This window comes from Henckelia pumila, chromosome 3 (assembly GCF_033568475.1).
Source record: "Henckelia pumila isolate YLH828 chromosome 3, ASM3356847v2, whole genome shotgun sequence".
Lineage (NCBI taxonomy): Eukaryota > Viridiplantae > Streptophyta > Magnoliopsida > Lamiales > Gesneriaceae > Henckelia > Henckelia pumila.
In genome coordinates, this window is record NC_133122.1 from 117,431,339 (window position 1) to 117,451,148 (window position 19,810).

General features: G+C 37.5%; 2 protein-coding genes across 2 annotated transcripts; both read left to right on the forward strand.

Annotated features, from left to right (window-relative positions):
* The first annotated feature begins 8,062 nt into the window (after positions 1 to 8,062).
* Positions 8,063 to 11,708, forward strand: LOC140886695 (UDP-glucuronic acid decarboxylase 1-like). Its single transcript, XM_073293414.1, has 7 exons — positions 8,063 to 8,934; positions 9,286 to 9,470; positions 9,570 to 9,649; positions 10,683 to 10,766; positions 10,841 to 10,915; positions 11,103 to 11,195; positions 11,380 to 11,708. Exons 1-7 carry the CDS (start codon positions 8,273 to 8,275, stop codon positions 11,587 to 11,589), a joined length of 1,389 nt encoding a protein of 462 aa, XP_073149515.1. The 5' UTR covers positions 8,063 to 8,272; the 3' UTR covers positions 11,590 to 11,708.
* A 130-nt stretch (positions 11,709 to 11,838) lies between these two features.
* Positions 11,839 to 14,154, forward strand: LOC140886694 (protein SODIUM POTASSIUM ROOT DEFECTIVE 2-like). Its single transcript, XM_073293413.1, has 2 exons — positions 11,839 to 13,591; positions 13,796 to 14,154. Exons 1-2 carry the CDS (start codon positions 13,015 to 13,017, stop codon positions 13,996 to 13,998), a joined length of 780 nt encoding a protein of 259 aa, XP_073149514.1. The 5' UTR covers positions 11,839 to 13,014; the 3' UTR covers positions 13,999 to 14,154.
* Positions 14,155 to 19,810: the final 5,656 nt, after the last annotated feature.

Genomic DNA, 19,810 nt, shown 5'->3' on the forward strand with positions numbered 1-19,810 from the left:
AGCTTCAAGGAAGCAATTTCTGATGCGGATTCGAATTTATGGCTTGAAGCTATGCAGTCAGAATTGGATTCGATGCATACTAACCAAGTCTGGACTTTAGTGGATCCTCCCGATGGAATTGTTCCAATAGGGTGTAAATGGATCTACAAAAGAAAGCTTGGGCCTGATGGTAAGGTATTGACCTACAAGGCGCGATTGGTGGCTAAAGGTTATACTCAAAGGCAAGGAGTTGACTATGACGAAACCTTTTCACCAGTTGCAATGTTCAAGTCCATAAGAATCCTTATTGCCATAGCTGCATGGTATGACTATGAGATATGGCAAATGGATGTGAAGACTGCTTTTCTTAATGGAGACATTAAGGAAGAAATCTATATGAAGCAGCCTGAGGGGTACACATCCATGGGAAGCGAGCATAAGGTATGCAAGCTTCAGAGATCAATTTATGGTCTAAAACAAGCATCAAGAAGTTGGAACCAGAAATTTGATGAAACAATAAAAGATTTTGGTTTCATCAAGAACCCGGAGGAACCTTGCGTGTACAAGAAAGTAGTTAAGGATGCTGTGACATTCTTAGTACTTTATGTTGATGACATCCTACTCATTGGGAATGATGTAGGGATGTTGCAGTCAACAAAGATATGGTTATCAGGTAGATTTTCGATGAAGGATTTGGGTGAGGCATCCTACATTCTTGGGATACAGATCTATAGGGATAGATCTAAGAGAATGATAGGACTCACTCAATCAACCTACATCGATACCATATTGAAACGGTTTTCAATGGATGGGTCCAAGAGAGGACATCTACCCATGTGTCATGGAGTTTCTCTATCCAAGTCTATGTGTCCCAAGACTGATGCAGAGATAGAGAATATGACACATGTACCATATGCGTCAGCTATAGGTAGTATCATGTATGGGATGATATCTACCAGACCGGATGTAGCATTTGCTCTGAGTGTCACGAGCAGATATCAGTCTAATCCTGGTCAGATGCATTGGAAAGCCGTGAAGGACATTCTTAAGTACTTGCGAAGGACTAAGAATATGTTCATGGTTTATGGAGGACGAGAACTCAAACTGGAAGGCTATACCGACTCTAGCTTCCAAAGTGATGTGGATGACTCGAAGTCAACCTCTGGATTTGTGTTCATGCTCAATGGTGGTGCTGTCTCTTGGAAGAGTTCCAAGCAGGACACCACAGCGGATTCCACCACTGAGGCTGAATACATTGCAGCATCAGCTGCTGCTAAAGAGGCCGTTTGGATGAGGAATTTCGTCCAAGAGTTGGGCGTCATTCCTGAATTTGTTGGTCCAGTCCCGGTGTACTGCGACAACACGGGTGCCGTTGCTCAAGCAAAGGAACCAAGGTCTCATCAAAGATCCAAACACGTACTGAGGAAATACCACATAATCCGGGAGATTGTGGAAAGAGGAGACATCAGTGTCGAACGAGTGGCCTCTGCAGACAATATCGCTGATCCACTTACTAAGCCTTTGCCAGGACCATTGTTTGACAAACATCGCGAAGCAATGGGTCTACGTAGTATGACTAGTTGGCTATAGGGCAAGTGGGAGATTGTAAGAGTGGGTGCCCAGTGAGCCAACTGTGTGGCTATGGGCTTTGTTGACTCTTTGTATAAACAATCTTTTGTTTAATATTATTTACTCTTTTATGGCAATGACTTTATATTACTTCATATTGTTATATTGTGATATACTATTGTTGTTTTGATAAAGACCTTGAATATACTATAGTGTATGTAAGATGTGGTAGAACATGGAGATGTCTATCATGAAATACATCTTATAGTCACTGTATATTCTAAAACCGTTCCTAGTCGATTGAGCCGTCCGATAATAAGGATAAGGATCGCTCGAGTTTGAGACTAGCATTTGCGATGCGGAGTACCACGTTTCATTGGTAGGGAACATGGAGATGTTCGAAGCATGCAAATGGATATTCATAGGATGAATAGTCGAACTACCCTATCCGGACTTTCCAAGTGGTTATCACTTATCGAGTGGATAAAGTCCGCGGTTTTGGTTGTACACCATTAGTCCTTACGACTTGAAACATCATGGAGACTCTATATGCTAGTGCTGTGCTTTGACTCGTTTACCGACTCTATGGGGGTCATCAGGTGTCGAGATTGGGTACAGTTACGACACATATAGGAGTCAATGCATTGTTGTCAAGGATTCACCACATACTTGCGAGTGTGGATATCCTATGCGATCTGAGGAGATATTAGTGTGACAAATCTCTGGCCAGAGTACTTGATGTGATTTAAGAAATGGTTTCTTAGTAGCACATGCGATGTCACTAATTTGATCTTCAAGATGTATTGCATAGTTATCGAATCTTGAGCGACTCTCGATATACCAATGGTTGTTGATTCGATCGGGATATATGGATGAAGGGACCGTACTGTACGTTAACCAAAATCTACTGGTTCTTGTAGGCACTATCAGTGATACCTAGGGAATCATGGGGCGATGTTGCTAGGCGCTTTACCATGATTCGTTGGGCAAGTCGGAAAGTGTTGTTCCGAGTCACAAGGAGTTGTGAGCCCACGGCTAGCTGTATCCCTGAACCATTGAGGGTCACACAGTGTAATGGAGTTTTAATCCCCGTTGAGATAGTTAAATTTAAAGAGTTAAATTTAATGAACTAAGGAGTTGGACTTCTTAAATAAGAGTAAGGGAGTAGGATTTCCTAAAATGACATAGGGATGGACATTTTTGGAAACCACTGAATTCGGATTCAGGAAAATTTATTTTGACTTTAAAACGTGCAGAAATGGTTTCTGTGCACATTGGTGAAATCGTTTCATCAATCGGAGTCACGATGAATTTTATATTAATTTCTGAACGAGCGGGCTTTGCTTGTCGGGCCCCAGCTTATGATTAATGGGCCCTAAGGTGTTAGTGGCCTGCATTATAAATAAGTTATTTCAGTACAGAAATTACACACAACAGGTCATTATTTTGAGAGCAATTTTCGAAAACCCTACCCTCTCTCTCAAACATATTTCGGCCGCCCCCTTCACTCTGCCCGAGAAAATTCCGGTCTGTGATTTTGAATCGCAGTAAGGAATAACGAATCAGATTCGTGTATTCTCTTCGCAGAAAACTTCTGATAGATTTTCTAGTGCAATCTATCAGAGGGATTAAACCTCTGTTCGTGGACCTGATTGAAGGCGTTCATCGGTTCCAGGGAGAGACAACAAGAGCAGAATTGTTCTGTTGGTGTCCATTAATCTCGTTGCGAGATTTGAGGTAAAATTTATTTAATTGTTATTTAAATTTTACACACACAATAATTCAATCGATGAACGGTTGATACCCATACCATGGAAACGTTCCATGGAAAATTTTTAAACTTCCGCTGCACCGGGTATCAATCGTAATTGGTCTGGGAACTCGCCAGTTTTCCAAACAATTAAAGGATTAATGCTAATTAATTCAATTGGGGATTGGACGGATCGGAAGCTCCGAAGGGACGATCGGAAGCTCCGATCGGGATCGGAAGCTCCGATGAGGATCGGAGGCACCGATGATATTACGTCATCCATGACGTGTGGCTGGATCGGAAGCTCCGATCACCCCTATCCGGAGTCATCAAGTGATATTTTGACACGTGGCAGATCAGGATCTTCGGAAGCTCCGATGGCAGGATCGGACGTTCCGATCGAGGTTCGGACATTCCGATCAAGGATCGGAAGTTCCGATCGTTGTCTATAAATGGAAGGCCGAGACTTCATTTCTCTTTGCTAATTCCGAGTTCTCCTTTCCTTTCTAGTCCTTTTGGAGCTGTTCTAGTCTTCTTAGGCTTGGTCCGGAGGTCGGCAAGGCGTTCGGTAGTCGTAGCGGAGTTGTGCCCAAGTTCTGGAGGCATCGACATCAAAGGGCTAACGACGGACGAAGGTATAGCTTTTGCTTCCTATAAATATTTAGGAGTATGCAATAGCTTAGTTAAGGCTTTTAGAGCACTTTAATGATAGTAGTATCATTTGGCAGTGTAGAGCAGACTATAGGCGTGGACCTAGAGTTGGTAGAGCTTGCACTGTATTGAGGTACGAAAGTACTGTTCGAGATATCCTGACTGAGTATGCATGTATTATGTGACCGCATGATTTTTATGCCATGATATTATGCTGCATTCATTTGCATCTTGCTGTATCTCCTTCGAGATGTCTGTTAGTAGGGTTTTACCCTATCCTGTTAGTGGATGGACTTCCATCGATTTGGGTCCGGCGTATCCACAGTTATCTCGGTATGGGAGCCACCTCCTGAAGCGATGGCACAGCGTGCTACATACCAGGGCCCGGTCTGTCTCTGTTATCTGATCCTTGACCTCGAGTCTATAGGGAGTTCACTTTGCATGCATGTATACTCATACTCTCGCACTGAGCGTTTTATGCTCACGTCTCGTACTCTGTATTTTTCTGGACACCCTATTCCATGGGGCAGGTTTGCGATTGGACGAGGAGGGTGGATCCAGGAGGGGCTAGTCAGTGGTTGGCCAGCTGGAGCTTCGTCTAGGAATTATTACTGTTGTTTGGGTTTATACAGCTATTCGATTTGGTTGTATATTATTGGATAATTACAGATTCCTTTTCTTGGGATTGTATAATGTTATTGGTTTCCGCAGTTTTATTCTGATATCTGTTTTATTAAGTTAATTGCATGCCTAAGTTCTGTTTAGTAGGTAATCCGGGTAAGGGTCACTACATACATGGTGAAATGGAAAAATTCAGAATGTAACACATTGATTTAGTTCCATATTTATGGGTGTTTGATTGGTTTTGAGCTTCACTTGATGTTAGGCAAGTCACATTGTGTTTATGTCTTGAAATGTTATAAATTGTAGTGAGTTTGTGGCGTTTGAATTGAAGTTTTGTACGAATGGATGAAAGGAGAGGAGGGGCTGCCCATGAGGTGTTCATGAGTCTTAAACATGTGTTTTTATTGAGTTTTGGGTGGATTATAGGGCTGGTCGTTGGAATTTTGGTTGGGTTGTTGGCTAGTAGTGTTTTGAAGGCGTTGAGTTAAGTGTTTCGGTAAAAAAGGAGAAGTTAAGTAGAGTCGAGCTAGAGCCTTGTCCAAGGCCCCTAGCTGGTGGTATGGGCATGTTTAGAAGTTGTCTTTGAGGGTTTTTGAGGTCTAATAGCTTGAGGGATGAGTTTGGGTAGCTATAGGTACAAGATGACCAAAACAGAATTTTTGTCACTTTGCCATGATTCGGGGAAAACAGGACTGGATAGGTTGGTTTATGTGGTCTGGGCAGGGGCTACCCCTGACATTCTGAATTTATAAGATGTTAGAATCGTGTTGGCGTAAATTGGGCCTATTTTGGATAAAAATCGATTGGGTTATGTACGTTTTAAGTTAGAGTGACATGAGCAGATTTTTCCCTCGTTTACGGGCTGTCCGGGTTTCTAAGTTTTTGAGTTGGTTTGGACCATTATAAAAATGTAAATACTGGTTATTAGAGTATTTTAAGGTGTGTTTGAGGTTCCGGTTCGAACGGGAAGTCTTTTGGATTAATATAGGATGAGTTATGGATTTTATAGGTCGACCGCTCGCGTTGGACCCTTGTGAGCGTAAACTTAAGTAAAAAGGAGTAAAACTTTAAACCAAGGGTGCTCCCCTACACTCCAATCATCCATAAAATTTATGTCATGCCATCTTTTGATTTTACTTCGTTTACATTATTCAACGCCATTCATTCGCGTGTGTGATTTCAAATTTACTTAAGATTATAGTCCCGAAGTCTTGTATTAAAAGAATGTTTGTAAGGTAAATGCTGAATTGAGAATTGTTAAATGAATGAAAAGTTAAAGTATGAGGTGAATTGGTTGTGACTTAGACGTGCAATGTTGGGTTGGGGGATGCCTCGGCTCACTTGCTAATTGAGACGTGTAGTACGATGTTTAACGGGAGACATCCCGGCATCCCTACCAAATTGAGACGTGTAGTACGGTGTTGAACGGGAGAAATCTCGGCATCCCTACCAAAATATAGAGGGGCAATGTGGTGTTTAACGGGAGAAATCTCGGCATCCTTGCCGGCATAGTATACTATAGCCATTGATAGATCAAAATCATAGTCACAATCGAGGAACTAAATGAAAGTTAAAGTAAAGGATAATTGATTCATGGATGTGTTTTCATTGCATATCGCTATCATTCTTACTTCGGACATGTTATGACTTTTTTCCTTCCATGTGCGATTCATTAGTTACTGAGTACTATTTTTAGTATTATGAATTATTTTGAACCCTTGCTGTATTATTTAAAACTTGTTAGGCGTTTAGGCTCACTACTATGCTTGGTGCAGGTGAGCATTTGGACGAGGCTGCGGGGCAGGATTTCCAGGTCCCATAGGTGTTCGGAGGCACACCCTGACCGTTGCCGCTCTTTTCTTTTCGCATTTATGTCTTTGTAATAATTATACTTTGTCGTCGTTGTTTTCCCCTTTCAGTAGTAGGATGTGATATTCCCTGCAAATTATGTTGGCATGTAAACATTAAATACTTTTGTCCCTTCGTCTGGCATCGAACTAGATATTGTTTTGCATGCTTTGTGTTTGATGTTTACCTCGGTTTGAGGTATATTTAAACTGTTGTTTGAGACAGGTGGTTTTATTATTCAAACAAATAGGTCATGCCAAAATTTTTAAAATTTTTCCGCATTTTCTTTGTTTTATTAGGTATTAGTAGTTAGGGTCGTTTCAAAAAATCACAGAGTAGAGTTGATTCTCCGTCCCCAGATGAATTTTCTCTGTATTTTGATTCAATTATCTCTTGTCGTTCGCTCTCACGTCTCAAATTCGTGTCTCAAGCCTCTTTGAAAGTGTAGATGTGTGTGGTTCTGTTGTTTGGGTGCCGCTTCTTCTCCTCTCAATTCTCTTCAAAGTGTGTGGCTCTTGTGCGGCGTCTTGTGCGGCTCTCCCTCCTTCTCACGTCTGATATCTCTTTTTTATATGTGCTTGAAAGCCCGTTAAATAAAGCCCGAAAACTTGCAACTTTGTAATTTTCAAAAATTCAGATTTATTTCCCGTCCGCGGCGCGCCTAGGCGGAAAAAAATCCCGCCTAGGCGCCCAAAATTCTATCCCAAAGTTAATTTCCTCTCGCATACGCTATTCTGCAACGCACAAAAATTTTCAAAAAAATCATATCTCACAATCTAACCGTCGGATTGAGCTGAAATTTGACAGCAGCTTCAAAACATCCTGAATTTATTTTGAACGGTGGAGATCGGATTTAGATGCTTCAATCATTTCCAATAATTTTCTGAAGTTGCTGCTCCGTATTTCATCATTCCGCTTCTTCTTGGTATTTTTGCACCAATCCTTGCAACTCACAAAAACAACAACAAATATGCATAATATTCACTCGATACATCACAAAAGTAAAGTCAAATCATATATAAATTAATTGCATAAATTGCACTTATCATTGTCACACATCAGTTGACTAAATAGCCTGAGAGTTTAATATATAGGTTTGGGCAAAACTCCTCTCTTAAAGCTAACTTTTGGGGTGAGTTAGGTCCAAATCTCATTTCTTAACAATATACTTGATAGTTTGATCATCTTACGAGCCATCCATCGTCGCATCAGATACGAAATCATGAGGGAACTTGTGTTGGCGTTTGAAAAAAAGATTATTAAACTTCAATCTGTTGTCACAGCTTAAGACAAACCAAATAACACTGTTTTTAATGCTGTCAGTGTAAGAAATCACGACCTTAGTTATTTTGGCAATATTGCGTTTGATATTAGATTGATCTTGGACCTCTGTAGAACCATATCTTTGAGCAATGTTTTGCTACCAGCGAATGAGGTAGCATATTGACTAGATTCTTTTACTATTTTGTCTCTTTCAAAGAGATTTTCTAAATTAGTAAATTTGGGCTCAAATGAAGATGTTAAGGAAGTAATAGGTTTGACGGGCCGAGAAACTATAATAAAACCCATTATTGGCTTTTGTAATTTATTTACATATAATATAATTATAATTATAATATTATGAAACGTAGGAAACAAACACCCTTCCACGGAACAAATAACAGACAAATCTGAATCAAGATTCAAAGTGTTTCCTGTACAGTGGCGCAGTGAATTCACAGGCAACTTCCCCACCTGGTGTTGGTTAATCTCTTCTCTATCTGATACGAATGCGATTGCCCACCAAATGTTTGTTGAAATCAATCTCGGTCTGCTTTTCTTGAATCAGTAAGCTTTCTGGGAAATCGAGCAATGAAGCAATTGCACAAGCAATCGAGCTACCGAAGAGGCGAAGAAATGCCGATATCTCAGACCCCGCCGTACTCCCCGAAATCCCTGAAACACTCGCGTTCGATCCAGAGATCCATCAGTTACCTCCTCAGGGAGCAGCGCCTTCTCTTTATTCTTGTGGGCATTTTGATCGCCACCACTTTTTTCATCATCCAGCCCTCCCTCTCCCCCCTGTCTTCCTCCAGCTCCTCATCTCTAGGTCCTCGGCATAGAATCTCTGCCGAAAGTCGTGATTCAATCGTTAATCATGAGGGTGGCGGTGATACGGGTCGGAAGTATGGGAATTTGGTGGGTCGTGGTACGTATTTTAATGGGGTGGGGCGAGTTCCCGTCGGCATAGGGAGGAAGAGGAAGAGGGTTGTTGTAACGGGCGGCGCGGGGTTCGTGGGAAGTCATTTGGTGGATAAGTTGATTGCCAGAGGGGATGATGTGATTGTGATTGATAACTTTTTTACGGGGCGAAAGGAGAATGTGGTGCATTTGCTTGGGAATCCGAGGTTCGAATTGATTCGGCACGATGTCGTCGAGCCCATTCTGCTGGAGGTGGATCAGATCTACCATTTAGCTTGCCCTGCATCACCGGTGCATTATAAGTTCAATCCGGTCAAGACCATCATATCCTTGTTGAAATCCTTGTTAAATTTTTCGTGGGAAATGTATGTTTATGCTTGTGACTGATCCCTGTTTTATTTGGCTTGCGAATGTTGGATTGAAGGTTTTATGGTTATAAAGATGAGAGATGATCATGAGATTAACGTGTGCATGTGTATTAATCCATGTTCTTGTGTGATTTTATAAATTAGTTGAGTCTATATGTATTGTATCCTTCACGAGATAGTTTTTATTTTCGGTAGATTATATCGATTGGCATGGTTAAGATGTTGTTATGGTTAATTTATGTTGATCAGGTTTTTGTCTTATTCAAGTGATGTTCAGAATTCTTAACAAACATTTATCACTTGAATTGATTGTAGTATTTGGAATCATTTGATATCCTTGACTTGTGATTACAAGACTAATGTTATGGGAACCTTGAATATGTTGGGCCTTGCAAAGAGGATTGGTGCAAGATTCCTTCTCACTAGTACAAGTGAGGTATATGGTGATCCTCTCGAGCATCCACAGAAGGAAACATATTGGGGGCATGTAAACCCGATTGGTGAGCGGTGTTGTCCTTTGCAAAGATCTGTTTTTTGTTCCTTGTCAATGTTGCTGTTGTGACGTGCATTTAACGGTTGCGTGATGTTTTATTAATTAGGTGAGCGGAGTTGCTATGATGAAGGTAAACGTACGGCTGAGACATTAGCAATGGATTATCACCGTGGCGCTGGAGTAGAGGTAGTATCTTACTGCCACTTGTTGAATTTGAAGCTTCATGTTCAGCAATCTGCTGGTATCATGTAGTATAATTTGAAACTTCTTGTTTAATTATCTTGCAAGTTGCGACTAACATTTGAATGTTTATTCATCTTTCTTCGGGAGAATGATATAAACGCCATTGCGTGAACTAGAACAAACATGTGATGAATTTGCACTCAATTTAGTTATCAATAGCATCAAATAATGTTATAGATGAGAGGTTTCCATTTTCCTCGTGCTTTTCCATATTTTTTCCTTCCTATTCACGCGTTTTCCCAATGATACCCTGTGGTGCTGTCGTTTAAGAATTAAGTTTTTAACTTGCCATCTATGTATCTCACACGACCAATAATTTCATGGGATAATTTGGCAATCGAACCATTTGAGCTTGATGTATCAAGTTGCATACAAGACACCAATGTTTTGTTTCTGTTGAAAACACAAGTGCATGCACTTAGGTAGTAATATTCTACAAGAAGAAATACTCCGAGTATGTATATGCTTTTTGCATGCGACGTGGACGTAAAAAAATTGAAGCATAGTGTGACCGCCATAACTATCCTGTTGTGATGTGCTTGACGAAAAAACAAAACATTGTTTCTTAACTATGTAGAATAAGGGATATGGTTTGACCAGTGATTGCCATTTTCTTATCTTTCTCTTTCTCTCTCTTTTTCTTTCTTTTCGTTCTTGTTTTATCCGGCTAGGCATCTCTATCTATAAAGTGGTTTTGGCACGAACTCTTATAACTACGGGGTTTTGGCATAGACCCCAATTAGTATTATATAGAAGACATGGTAAGTATATGAGATGGAGAGATTAGATCAAAACTTCTCCCAAGAGAGAACAAGGAGTAAGGCTTCTGATAAAGAAATACTAATTCTATCTAATTTTATAGATCACAATCTGAATTATTTGTCAGCTTGATGTAAATGTTCTATTCATGTTTAGAGATGATATGGAACGCCGTAATCTGTATATTGACCCTAACCATGTTTCTCTATCTTTGCAGGTGCGCATTGCACGTATTTTTAATACATATGGACCTCGCATGTGTCTAGATGACGGGCGTGTTGTTAGCAACTTTGTCTCACAGGTTTGTCTTCCATAATGGCATTCTCATCGATTTTAGTAAGAATGCATCAGTATTACAAATTCTAATTACTGCAGGCCATACGCAAACAACCTATGACAGTATACGGTGACGGGAAGCAAACACGAAGTTTCCAATATGTCTCCGATTTGGTTGGTAATTTTGTCTTGTCCCAATAGGAAATTTGGTCAACGTGGTATGCAGTGTACTATAAGAAATAAATATATACGTACTTTGCACAAGTTGTACAAGTAATCTCAATGTGAGATGTAGAATTCTTTGTGTTAATAGAATAATGATGTACACTCGAACCATCTCATCCCACTTTCTCAATGTAAGGTTGATGGATTGGTGGCATTGATGGAAGGCGATCATGTCGGCCCTTTCAACTTGGGTAACCCTGGAGAATTCACTATGTTGGAGCTTGCTGAGGTTTGTGCTAGATTATTGTTCTCTCTCAATGGGAGACATTTCTTGGATACGTGTTAGAAATATATATATATATAGAGTAAAATATTATTCAAAATGATTGCACTTCCCATAATATTATCCTTGATCTCTTATATATCTCTTATAATATGTAAGTATGCAAGATTACATTGGGATGCCTCATCAGGTTGTCAAAGAAACCATTGATCCAAGTGCAACGATAGAATTCAGACCGAACACCGCTGATGACCCTCATAAAAGGAAGCCAGACATCAGCAAAGCGAAAGAGTTGCTCAATTGGGAGCCGAAGATTTCCTTGCGAGAGGGGTTGCCTCGAATGGTCTCTGATTTTCGAAACCGTATCTTGAATGATGATGAAGGAAAGGGAAACAAGTAGGAATGCAGCGGAAAGGTATGTATAGATTGAAGGCATGTTGTGTATGTTACTCGTTTTTACCATACTGCATTTATATCTTTATTTAATTTTTTTTACTAAAACCGTTGAAATAGCAATAAGTCGCATCGTTACCACTTAACTATAATTTTTGTCAAACCTTGATGAGCTTTTGTAATATTGACTTGCCTTTGGCTTAAATCCAGTTTTGGACATTTATATGTAGCCGACTTTTATAGCAATTACATTAAATTTCTCGAATCTATTTCTCCGGTTTTTGCTTCCTTCTTATCTTTAAAATAATTTATTTGAGAAAATTAAAAAAAGTAGTATAAAAGGAAATTTATGTGATCACCACCTATAATTTGCCTCATATCTCCAAAAGCAGTGACAGAAGAGATCGAGACATAAAAATAAAGTTTTTGATTGAAAAAAGTGTTGGAAATAATCCGAAACTAAAATTCAAATATTAGTCGAACCAACTCGAAAAACTCATAAACCAGCTCGATTTATGCGTACACTCCGAATTGGAAGTGATGTATATCAAACGGAAATAGAAGAAAGCAAGGAGTAAAAAGTGAGGCAAAAGGCATCTAATTCTGTGGATTTTCTTTTTTTTGAACCCCACAATCTCTGCCCCTTAAGAAAGATAATGAACTAAAAGGTTATGACTTATGTGTATCATTCAAGTTCAACCACGAAGATAGAAAAATTCCACTTGATCTCAAATTCAAGAATAATATGTTCCAAAAGGGATCACAAGAAGACACTCCCAATTATTCTTATTCTGGGATTGCAGAAAGAAGTTTGCTTTTGCTCTATTCTCTAGCTCAAATCTTTCCTTTGTGTATAAAGATTAGTTCTGAGGATCACACATGTTTTAGTCCTAAGTTAAATATTTAAAAGAATTTGCTACGTGGACGAATCGATATTCATCGGCCTCAACGTGCTTCGATACGTCAAACGAGCATATTGTCTAAGGAGCTTATAAGAAAACACAAGTGAGAATTTGATAATATGTTTTCGTATTTCAGTTTTAGTCATATATTTTTCGATTTTGATAATTTTAGTTATTTTTTATTGAAAATGCTAAATGAGATGGAAAAAAAATAAACATACACAGAAAAAACAAGCTTCCAAAATCTTAATTATTTTTTCACGAGAAATGTAATATTTGAAGAGTGTAGAATAATAGTACAGCAGCATTAATTACTTGTTCAATTCTCTCTACTTCCCTCCATGCTATATCTTCAAGCCTAAACACCTCACAGTTTCACACTTCGAATCTGAACCAGAAAGGGTCCCTTTTCTTTATCTTTCCCACCCACAATTTTGATTCTCTGCCTCATTAATTTCCACTTTCCAAACACGAAAAGAATCCATATATTCTCTCGATCACAAGCTGCAACACACATATGTTTTCCCACCATGGAAGAAGGCTCTTCTTCTTCATTCTCACCCGATATTCAGCCCGGTAGCAGCCCGGCTATAGACCGATACAATCCCATAATCAGAGATTCAAGAAGAAATGCTAGACCAATCCCTCCCTTTAGTATTTCTCAGCAAACTATAATCCCAAAAACTCCCAAGAATCAACTCAAGAAAAAGAACAAGAAAAGCCCTTTAATCGAAAATGGCGATCAAGCCAAGATCAAGATGAAATGTGCCGATAGTGTGATTATAAATGATGGAACCTCCAGTGTTGATGTTATAAGGGAGAGTAGGAGCCATATCAAGACTGGAGATTTTATCACTCCTCCAAGTTCAACTAGGTACTTGCTGAGTGACGACAAGGTTCGGTTCCATTCTTTATCGGATTTCGACCCGAATCTGAATCTGTTCACTGGTGAAACTTCAAAGTCTGAGACCTGGAAAAGAGATGAACTTTGTGACGTGAATCCGCCATCTTTGTCTTGCCCTGCAGAACAGGTTGTTGTTCTGAAAGTGTCGTTGCATTGCAGAGGATGTGAAAAAAAAATGAGAAAACATATCTCAAGGATGGAAGGTTTGTGTGATTTAATCTTTTGTCAAATTCAAAATGATTCCCCGGATGGAAACATGATACAAATATGGTGTTTGGATTGTTGTACGATTTTAAAATTACGCGACAAACAACTAATTATATATAGAGGTAACAAAGTGCATGATCACTTTTTCTTGCTAGCTAGTTGTTGAAAGCTAGTCTTGATTCTTGATTACTTTCATGCAGGAGTTACATATTTTAACATAGATTTTGCAGCAAAGAAGGTGACGGTGGCCGGAAAAGTGACGCCGTTGAGTGTTCTTTCGAGCATATCTAAGGTGAAAAACGCCCAACTATGGCCTCCCACAATATCATCTCCAAACCAAACACCACTCAGCTTCAGTAACTCGGAATTCAAGAATGGCTTCAAAGAAGTAGCTGCAGCGTAGAGATGCAAACCAAATGTGTGAAAGTCTTCTTGAAATTTGATGTGTAAATTAAATTAAGCTTTATCATCTTTGTGTATTTGATCGTGAATTTGGAATTTTTATTGAACATCATTGGTGAGTGCATATTATCTGATCTTGGTTTATTCCAATCTTTCATCTTTGTTTTTCTTTCTAATTTTATTTGTTTTAGTTCCTTTTATTCGATTAATATTTCTCTTGTCACTTCCCGACCTGATTTAGGTAAAAAAATCATCTATCCATAGGGTCTGTTTACTTGACTTGATAATCATAGGATGAGTTTATTAATCCAATCTCATCTATTATTTACTTATAAAAAATTAATTTTCCTCAAATCTCAAGGCCCGTAATTCAACATTGATTTCGTGGGATTTTTCATCCTTAATTACATAAAGTAACATATCCTGAACAATATTTGTGTGAAAAAAATACGTAAAAATCCTGATATACCCTTCTTCAATTCTTTTGTTTTCCTCTCAATTTCTCATTTTTTTTATAACTCAGTTTATTCATTTTAAATATTTTAAAAAATACATATTTTTATACACAATAATTTTGATAAATAAAAATGACTCACATTTGAATTAATAATATTTTACAATATTCAACAATAATCCAATTCAAATTATATACAAAATCAAACATAAGATACTGTATTATAGTTGTAGGGTAAAATTGTAATTCGTTCTTCAATCATTATTTCAATTATAAAATTAATAACTCAAAGTAAACATGTTATTGTTTATCATCTATATTCCACATCCTTCAAAATTATTTTAATAGTTCTAATATAATTTATCTACTTGTAATCTCATCCCACTAAGTAAACACAATCATAGAATAATACCCCAAGGACAATTTATTTAAACTGAAAAAGTATGAAATTAGATAAATTAATCTTGGAATAATGTCTTAAAATTAGCATCTCATTACAGTCCATCGACACTAATAATACTGAAGTAAATATGCCTCAATCAGTACATCTCCTCTTTCGTTTGAAACATCACAAAAAATTACAGATATGTATTTTTCTCAATTATTTATGTAAATTAGATTGTGAATGATACCGTTTTGATTGTTAATAATTTGTATACTCATGGCACTGGAAGCGAATAAAGCACCAGTTGGAGCATATTAATTATTCGTACCTATATTTGGATTTCTTTCTAATACGATGGGTCAAATATCTAAAAGAATCTTAAAATACAATAAAATTTTAGAATGACTCCACATTGAAGAAAAAGATTCCTATAAGAAAAGACTTCTAATGTGCCCGGCCGAGCACATATCGAGATTGCCGATTTCCTACAGAACTTAGAAGACTTAAAAAAAGAGAAGAATGGGAGGGGAAGAACACTCGAGTAAGAAATATTATTATTATTATTATTATTATGCCTTAATGGGTGTTCAAGTTGGTGGAGTAGGTGAACTCTTGGCCAGAGATCAGGAGTTCGATTCCCCCTGCCTACACTTTTTTGGACTAGCCTGTCACACAGGGTTTGCCAAGTGTGATTTACCTAACTAGCGTAGTTTACAGGCTATTGCGTTAGTTCGAAGGTTTACCCAGAGCGCACCGAAAGATAGCGGCTGCGGGTTCCCACGTTAAAAAAAAAAAAGAAATATTATTATTATTATTATTATTATTTGCTCTTGTTCCAAAGGTGTCAGAATTGGTTAGATAACTGAGCGTTGGGCAAATGGTTAGAAGTTCGATTCCTCTTACCAACCAGGGACGTAGCCAGAAATTTTTTCGACCCTGGGCTTACTATCTTTTGACGGGTTGTTCGTCGTCATTGTAATTCAACTAGAAAAACCAGCTTATTATGAAATAAATATATAATTAACTTTTTATAAAACTAACTGGTTTTATACATCCAACATGTAACAATAAAGTCCCAAAAAGTACAACGAAAAAGAAAAAAATGCAAGATGAAAAAAAAAATAAAGGGAACCATTTTCTCGAACAATACAAGTAATGAGATAGAACCAATATACAAGCTATAAATCGATTACAACACAAATAAATACAAAACACAAACATAAGCTAAATAATAGTCTAAAAATTCAACAAAATGTATCACCATAAATAAAATTGACTTATCCAAACAAATAAACTTAAGAATTAAGTATTCAAAAAATTTAAGAATTAACAAATTTTCAACAATAAACTTGGTCATTAAGGAGATATTTAAATTTTACTATCATAATTATTAATCGATTTTGAGGTGAGGGAGAAATAGAGAAATTGATTAATGAGTCATGTATTCACATAAATGTTATTTTTAATGGGATAAAAAAAATTCAATGTTCTAATGAAATTTAATGGGCTACATAAATTCAATGGGCTAATGACCAAAAATTTTTTTTGACTATGCTGAAACCCAATAAAAAAAAGCACATCAAACACATTAATAAAAAAAATAAAAAAAAATTCTAACTACTTAAAAAAAAAAACTTACCAGGGCTGGAGCCCACCCTAGCCTTTGGTGTGGCTCCGTCCCTGTTACCAACATTTTCTCAAATAATTCTGTCATACACAACTTGACCAGTATACAAGCCGTCTCCAAAAATTTGGAGGCCTAAGATAATTGTGAAGGAAAATTTTTATATAATTTATTAAATAAAAATATTACATATTGGTAAACCTGGCCAAGGGTTGGGTCTAACCCGACCACAGGCCGGTTAACCGGGTCCACGGGTTTGACCCGGCGGGTTGGTATTTTTTTTAAAAAAATTAATATATATTAAATATATAATGAAATGAGAGTGAATGTGATTAGGGGTGTTCACGGTTTGGTTAACCGCCCGAACCGAGTCGAAACTGAAAATTCAGTTTGAGCCAAAAAATGAACCGAATTTTCGATTCGGTTTTTGATTTTTAGTTTTTCGAATTTTCGATTTTCGATTCGATTCGGTTCGGTGTTTTTTATTTTTTTTAATTTTTAATTGTGTTTTTTTAATATTTTAATTCATTTTTTATTTGTTTTTATTAATAACTAAATATAAAATAAATAAATTAATTAATTAAATATATAGAAATTCGGTTAAACCCAAAACCGAACTGAATCGTGAAATTCGGTTCGATTTTCGGTTCGGATTTTTGGTTAAATTCTGTTCGATTAACCAAAATTTCGGTTCGGTTCGGTTCGGTTTAGTTCAATCTGAATGAACACCCCTAAATGTGATTGATTATAATGAAATATAATAGATTTTTTATATAAAATTTTAAAAGTTGAAATGTTATATATTTTTTATTTAATAAATAGATTTTTATTGAAATAATGAAATATTTTATAGAATTTTTATAAGTTCAATTTTGCAAAGTTTTATTTTTTTAAGTCATTTTTTTAAATGTAATAGTTTTCACCTCGTTTATCCTCCAACATGTATCAACATATTGAAAACTCTAATCTGACTATAGACAAGTTTAATGGATTGTGAGAAAATCCATTTCGATTACAATCTCATGAAGTAATCTCATCTTGGGAATTCATGACCAAGGCAACATATGTATTGATTTTATTCACTACAAAAATTAATATTTTCTCATCTCTGCATGTTTCTCAACATCAGAGGCGATTGCTCGTGTGAGAGAGCCAATATCAACTTGTCGGACATACCTTTAATGCGTAGATAAAAAAAATAATAAAATAAATGTGTACACATAGCGCATAATAAACATTCTTATAATAATGAGCACAATGTCTTAATTATTCATGTGTTGTACTACAATCACATCCTACGTAGTCCAAGAGATCTAACATGATCAATGAAGATATCTCTTGGTATTGGCTTGGTAAAAGGATCAGCCACCATCATGCGCGTAGGCATGTATTTCAAAGTCACCTCCTTCTTTTCAACAATATCTCTGATGAAATTGTACTTTGTATCAATATGTTTGGTTTTTACATGATATTTAGTGTCTTTTGTGTAAGCAATTGCTGATTGATTATCGCAATAAACTGTTACAGCTCCCACTAGATTGCTTACAACACCTAAATGATTTAGAAATCTTATCAACCAAACACCTTCTTGCACTGTAGAAGCACACGCCACAAATTCTGCTTCCATTGTGGATAGAGATACACATGTTTGTTTCTTGCTTCTCCAAGATATGCATCCACCATTTAATAAGAAAGCATATCCAGAGGTGGATTTACACTCATCTAAATCACCACCCCAGTCAGCATATGTGTATCCCATCAGTGTTAGATCCTTTCCTTGATAACAGAGAAAATAATCTGTAGTGCCTTTTAGGTATCTCAGAATCCTTTTTGTTGGAGAACGCGGCGATCAGATCAATCAGGATTGATATCCGGTGCAGCGGAAGTTTAAAAATTTTATATGGAACGATTCCATGATGGGTATCAAAACCTTACGATTAAATTGTGTGTGTAAAAATTAAATAACGATTATAAATTTTTACCTCCAATCTCGAATCGAGATTTTGGACACCAACAGATTGCTCTGCTCTTGTTGTATATCCCTGGAACTGATGGACGAACTGTTCTTCAATCAGGTCCACGAACGGATATTTAATCCCTCTGATAGATTGCACTAGAAAATCTATCAGAAGTTTCTACGAAGAGATTAACGAATTTGATCCGTTAAACCAGACTGTAATTCAAAATTCACAGACTGGATTTTACCGAGCAGAGGGGAAAAGGGGGCGGCCACTTCAGAGGAAAAATACTAGGGTTTTTCGAAAATTTTGTGACCTGTTGTCTGTAATTTCTGTACTGCAATAACTTATTTATAATGTAGGCCGCTAACAGCTTAGGGCCCATTAGTCATAAGTTCAAGCCCGACAAGCAAAGCCCGCATGTTCAGAAATTAATATAAAATTCATCATGACTCCGATTGATAAACCGATTTCACCAATGTGCACAGAAACCATTTTTGCACCTTTTAAAGTCAAGATAAATTTTTCTGAATCCGAATTCAGTGGTTTCCAAAAATTCCCATCCCTATGTCATTTTAGGAAATCTTACTCCTCTACTCATAATTAAGAAGTCCAACTTCTTTGTTCATTAAATTTAACTCTTTAAATTTAACTATCTCAACGGGGATTAAAAATCCATTACTCTGTGTGACCTTCAATGGTTCAGGGATACAGCTAGCCGTGGGCTCACAATTCCTTGTGACTCGGAACAACAATTTCCGACTTGCCCATCGAATCATGGTAAGAGCGTCTAGCAACATTGCCCCATGATTCCCTAGGTATCACTGATAGTGCCTGCAAGAACCAATAGATTTTTGTTAGCGTACAGTACGGTCCCTTCATCCATATATCCCGATCGAATCAACAACCATTGGTATATCGAGAGTCGTTCGAGATTCGATAACTATGCAATACATCTTAAAGATCAAATAGTGACAACGCATGTGTTACTAAGAAACCATTTCTTAAAACACATCATGTACTCTTGCCAGAGATTCGTCCACTAATATCTCCTCAGATCGCATAGGATATCCACACTCGCAAGTATGTGGTGAATCCTTGACAACAAAGCATCGACTCCTATATGTGTTGTAACTGTACCCAATCCCGACACCTGATGACCCCAATAGAGTCGGTAAATGAGTCAAAGCACAGTACTAGCATATAGAGTCTCAATGATGTTTCAAGTAGTAAGGACTAATGGTGTACAACCAAAACCGCGGACTTTATCCACTCGATAAGTGATAACCACTTGGAAAGTCCGGATAGGGTAGTTCGATCATTCATCATATGAATATCCATTTGCATGCTTCGAACATCTCTATGTTCCTTACCAATGAAACGTGGTACTCT

Bases quoted from the DNA above. Each gene is read 5' to 3' on its own strand.
- LOC140886695 (XM_073293414.1), top strand. From the start codon at position 8,273: ATGAAGCAATTGCACAAGCAATCGAGCTACCGAAGAGGCGAAGAAATG. The intron at 9,471-9,569 runs GTGAGCGGTGTT...TTTATTAATTAG, and splicing joins GGGGCATGTAAACCCGATTG to GTGAGCGGAGTTGCTATGAT. The intron at 10,916-11,102 runs GTTGGTAATTTT...TCTCAATGTAAG, and splicing joins TCCAATATGTCTCCGATTTG to GTTGATGGATTGGTGGCATT.
- LOC140886694 (XM_073293413.1), top strand. From the start codon at position 13,015: ATGGAAGAAGGCTCTTCTTCTTCATTCTCACCCGATATTCAGCCCGGT. The intron at 13,592-13,795 runs GTTTGTGTGATT...ACTTTCATGCAG, and splicing joins ACATATCTCAAGGATGGAAG to GAGTTACATATTTTAACATA.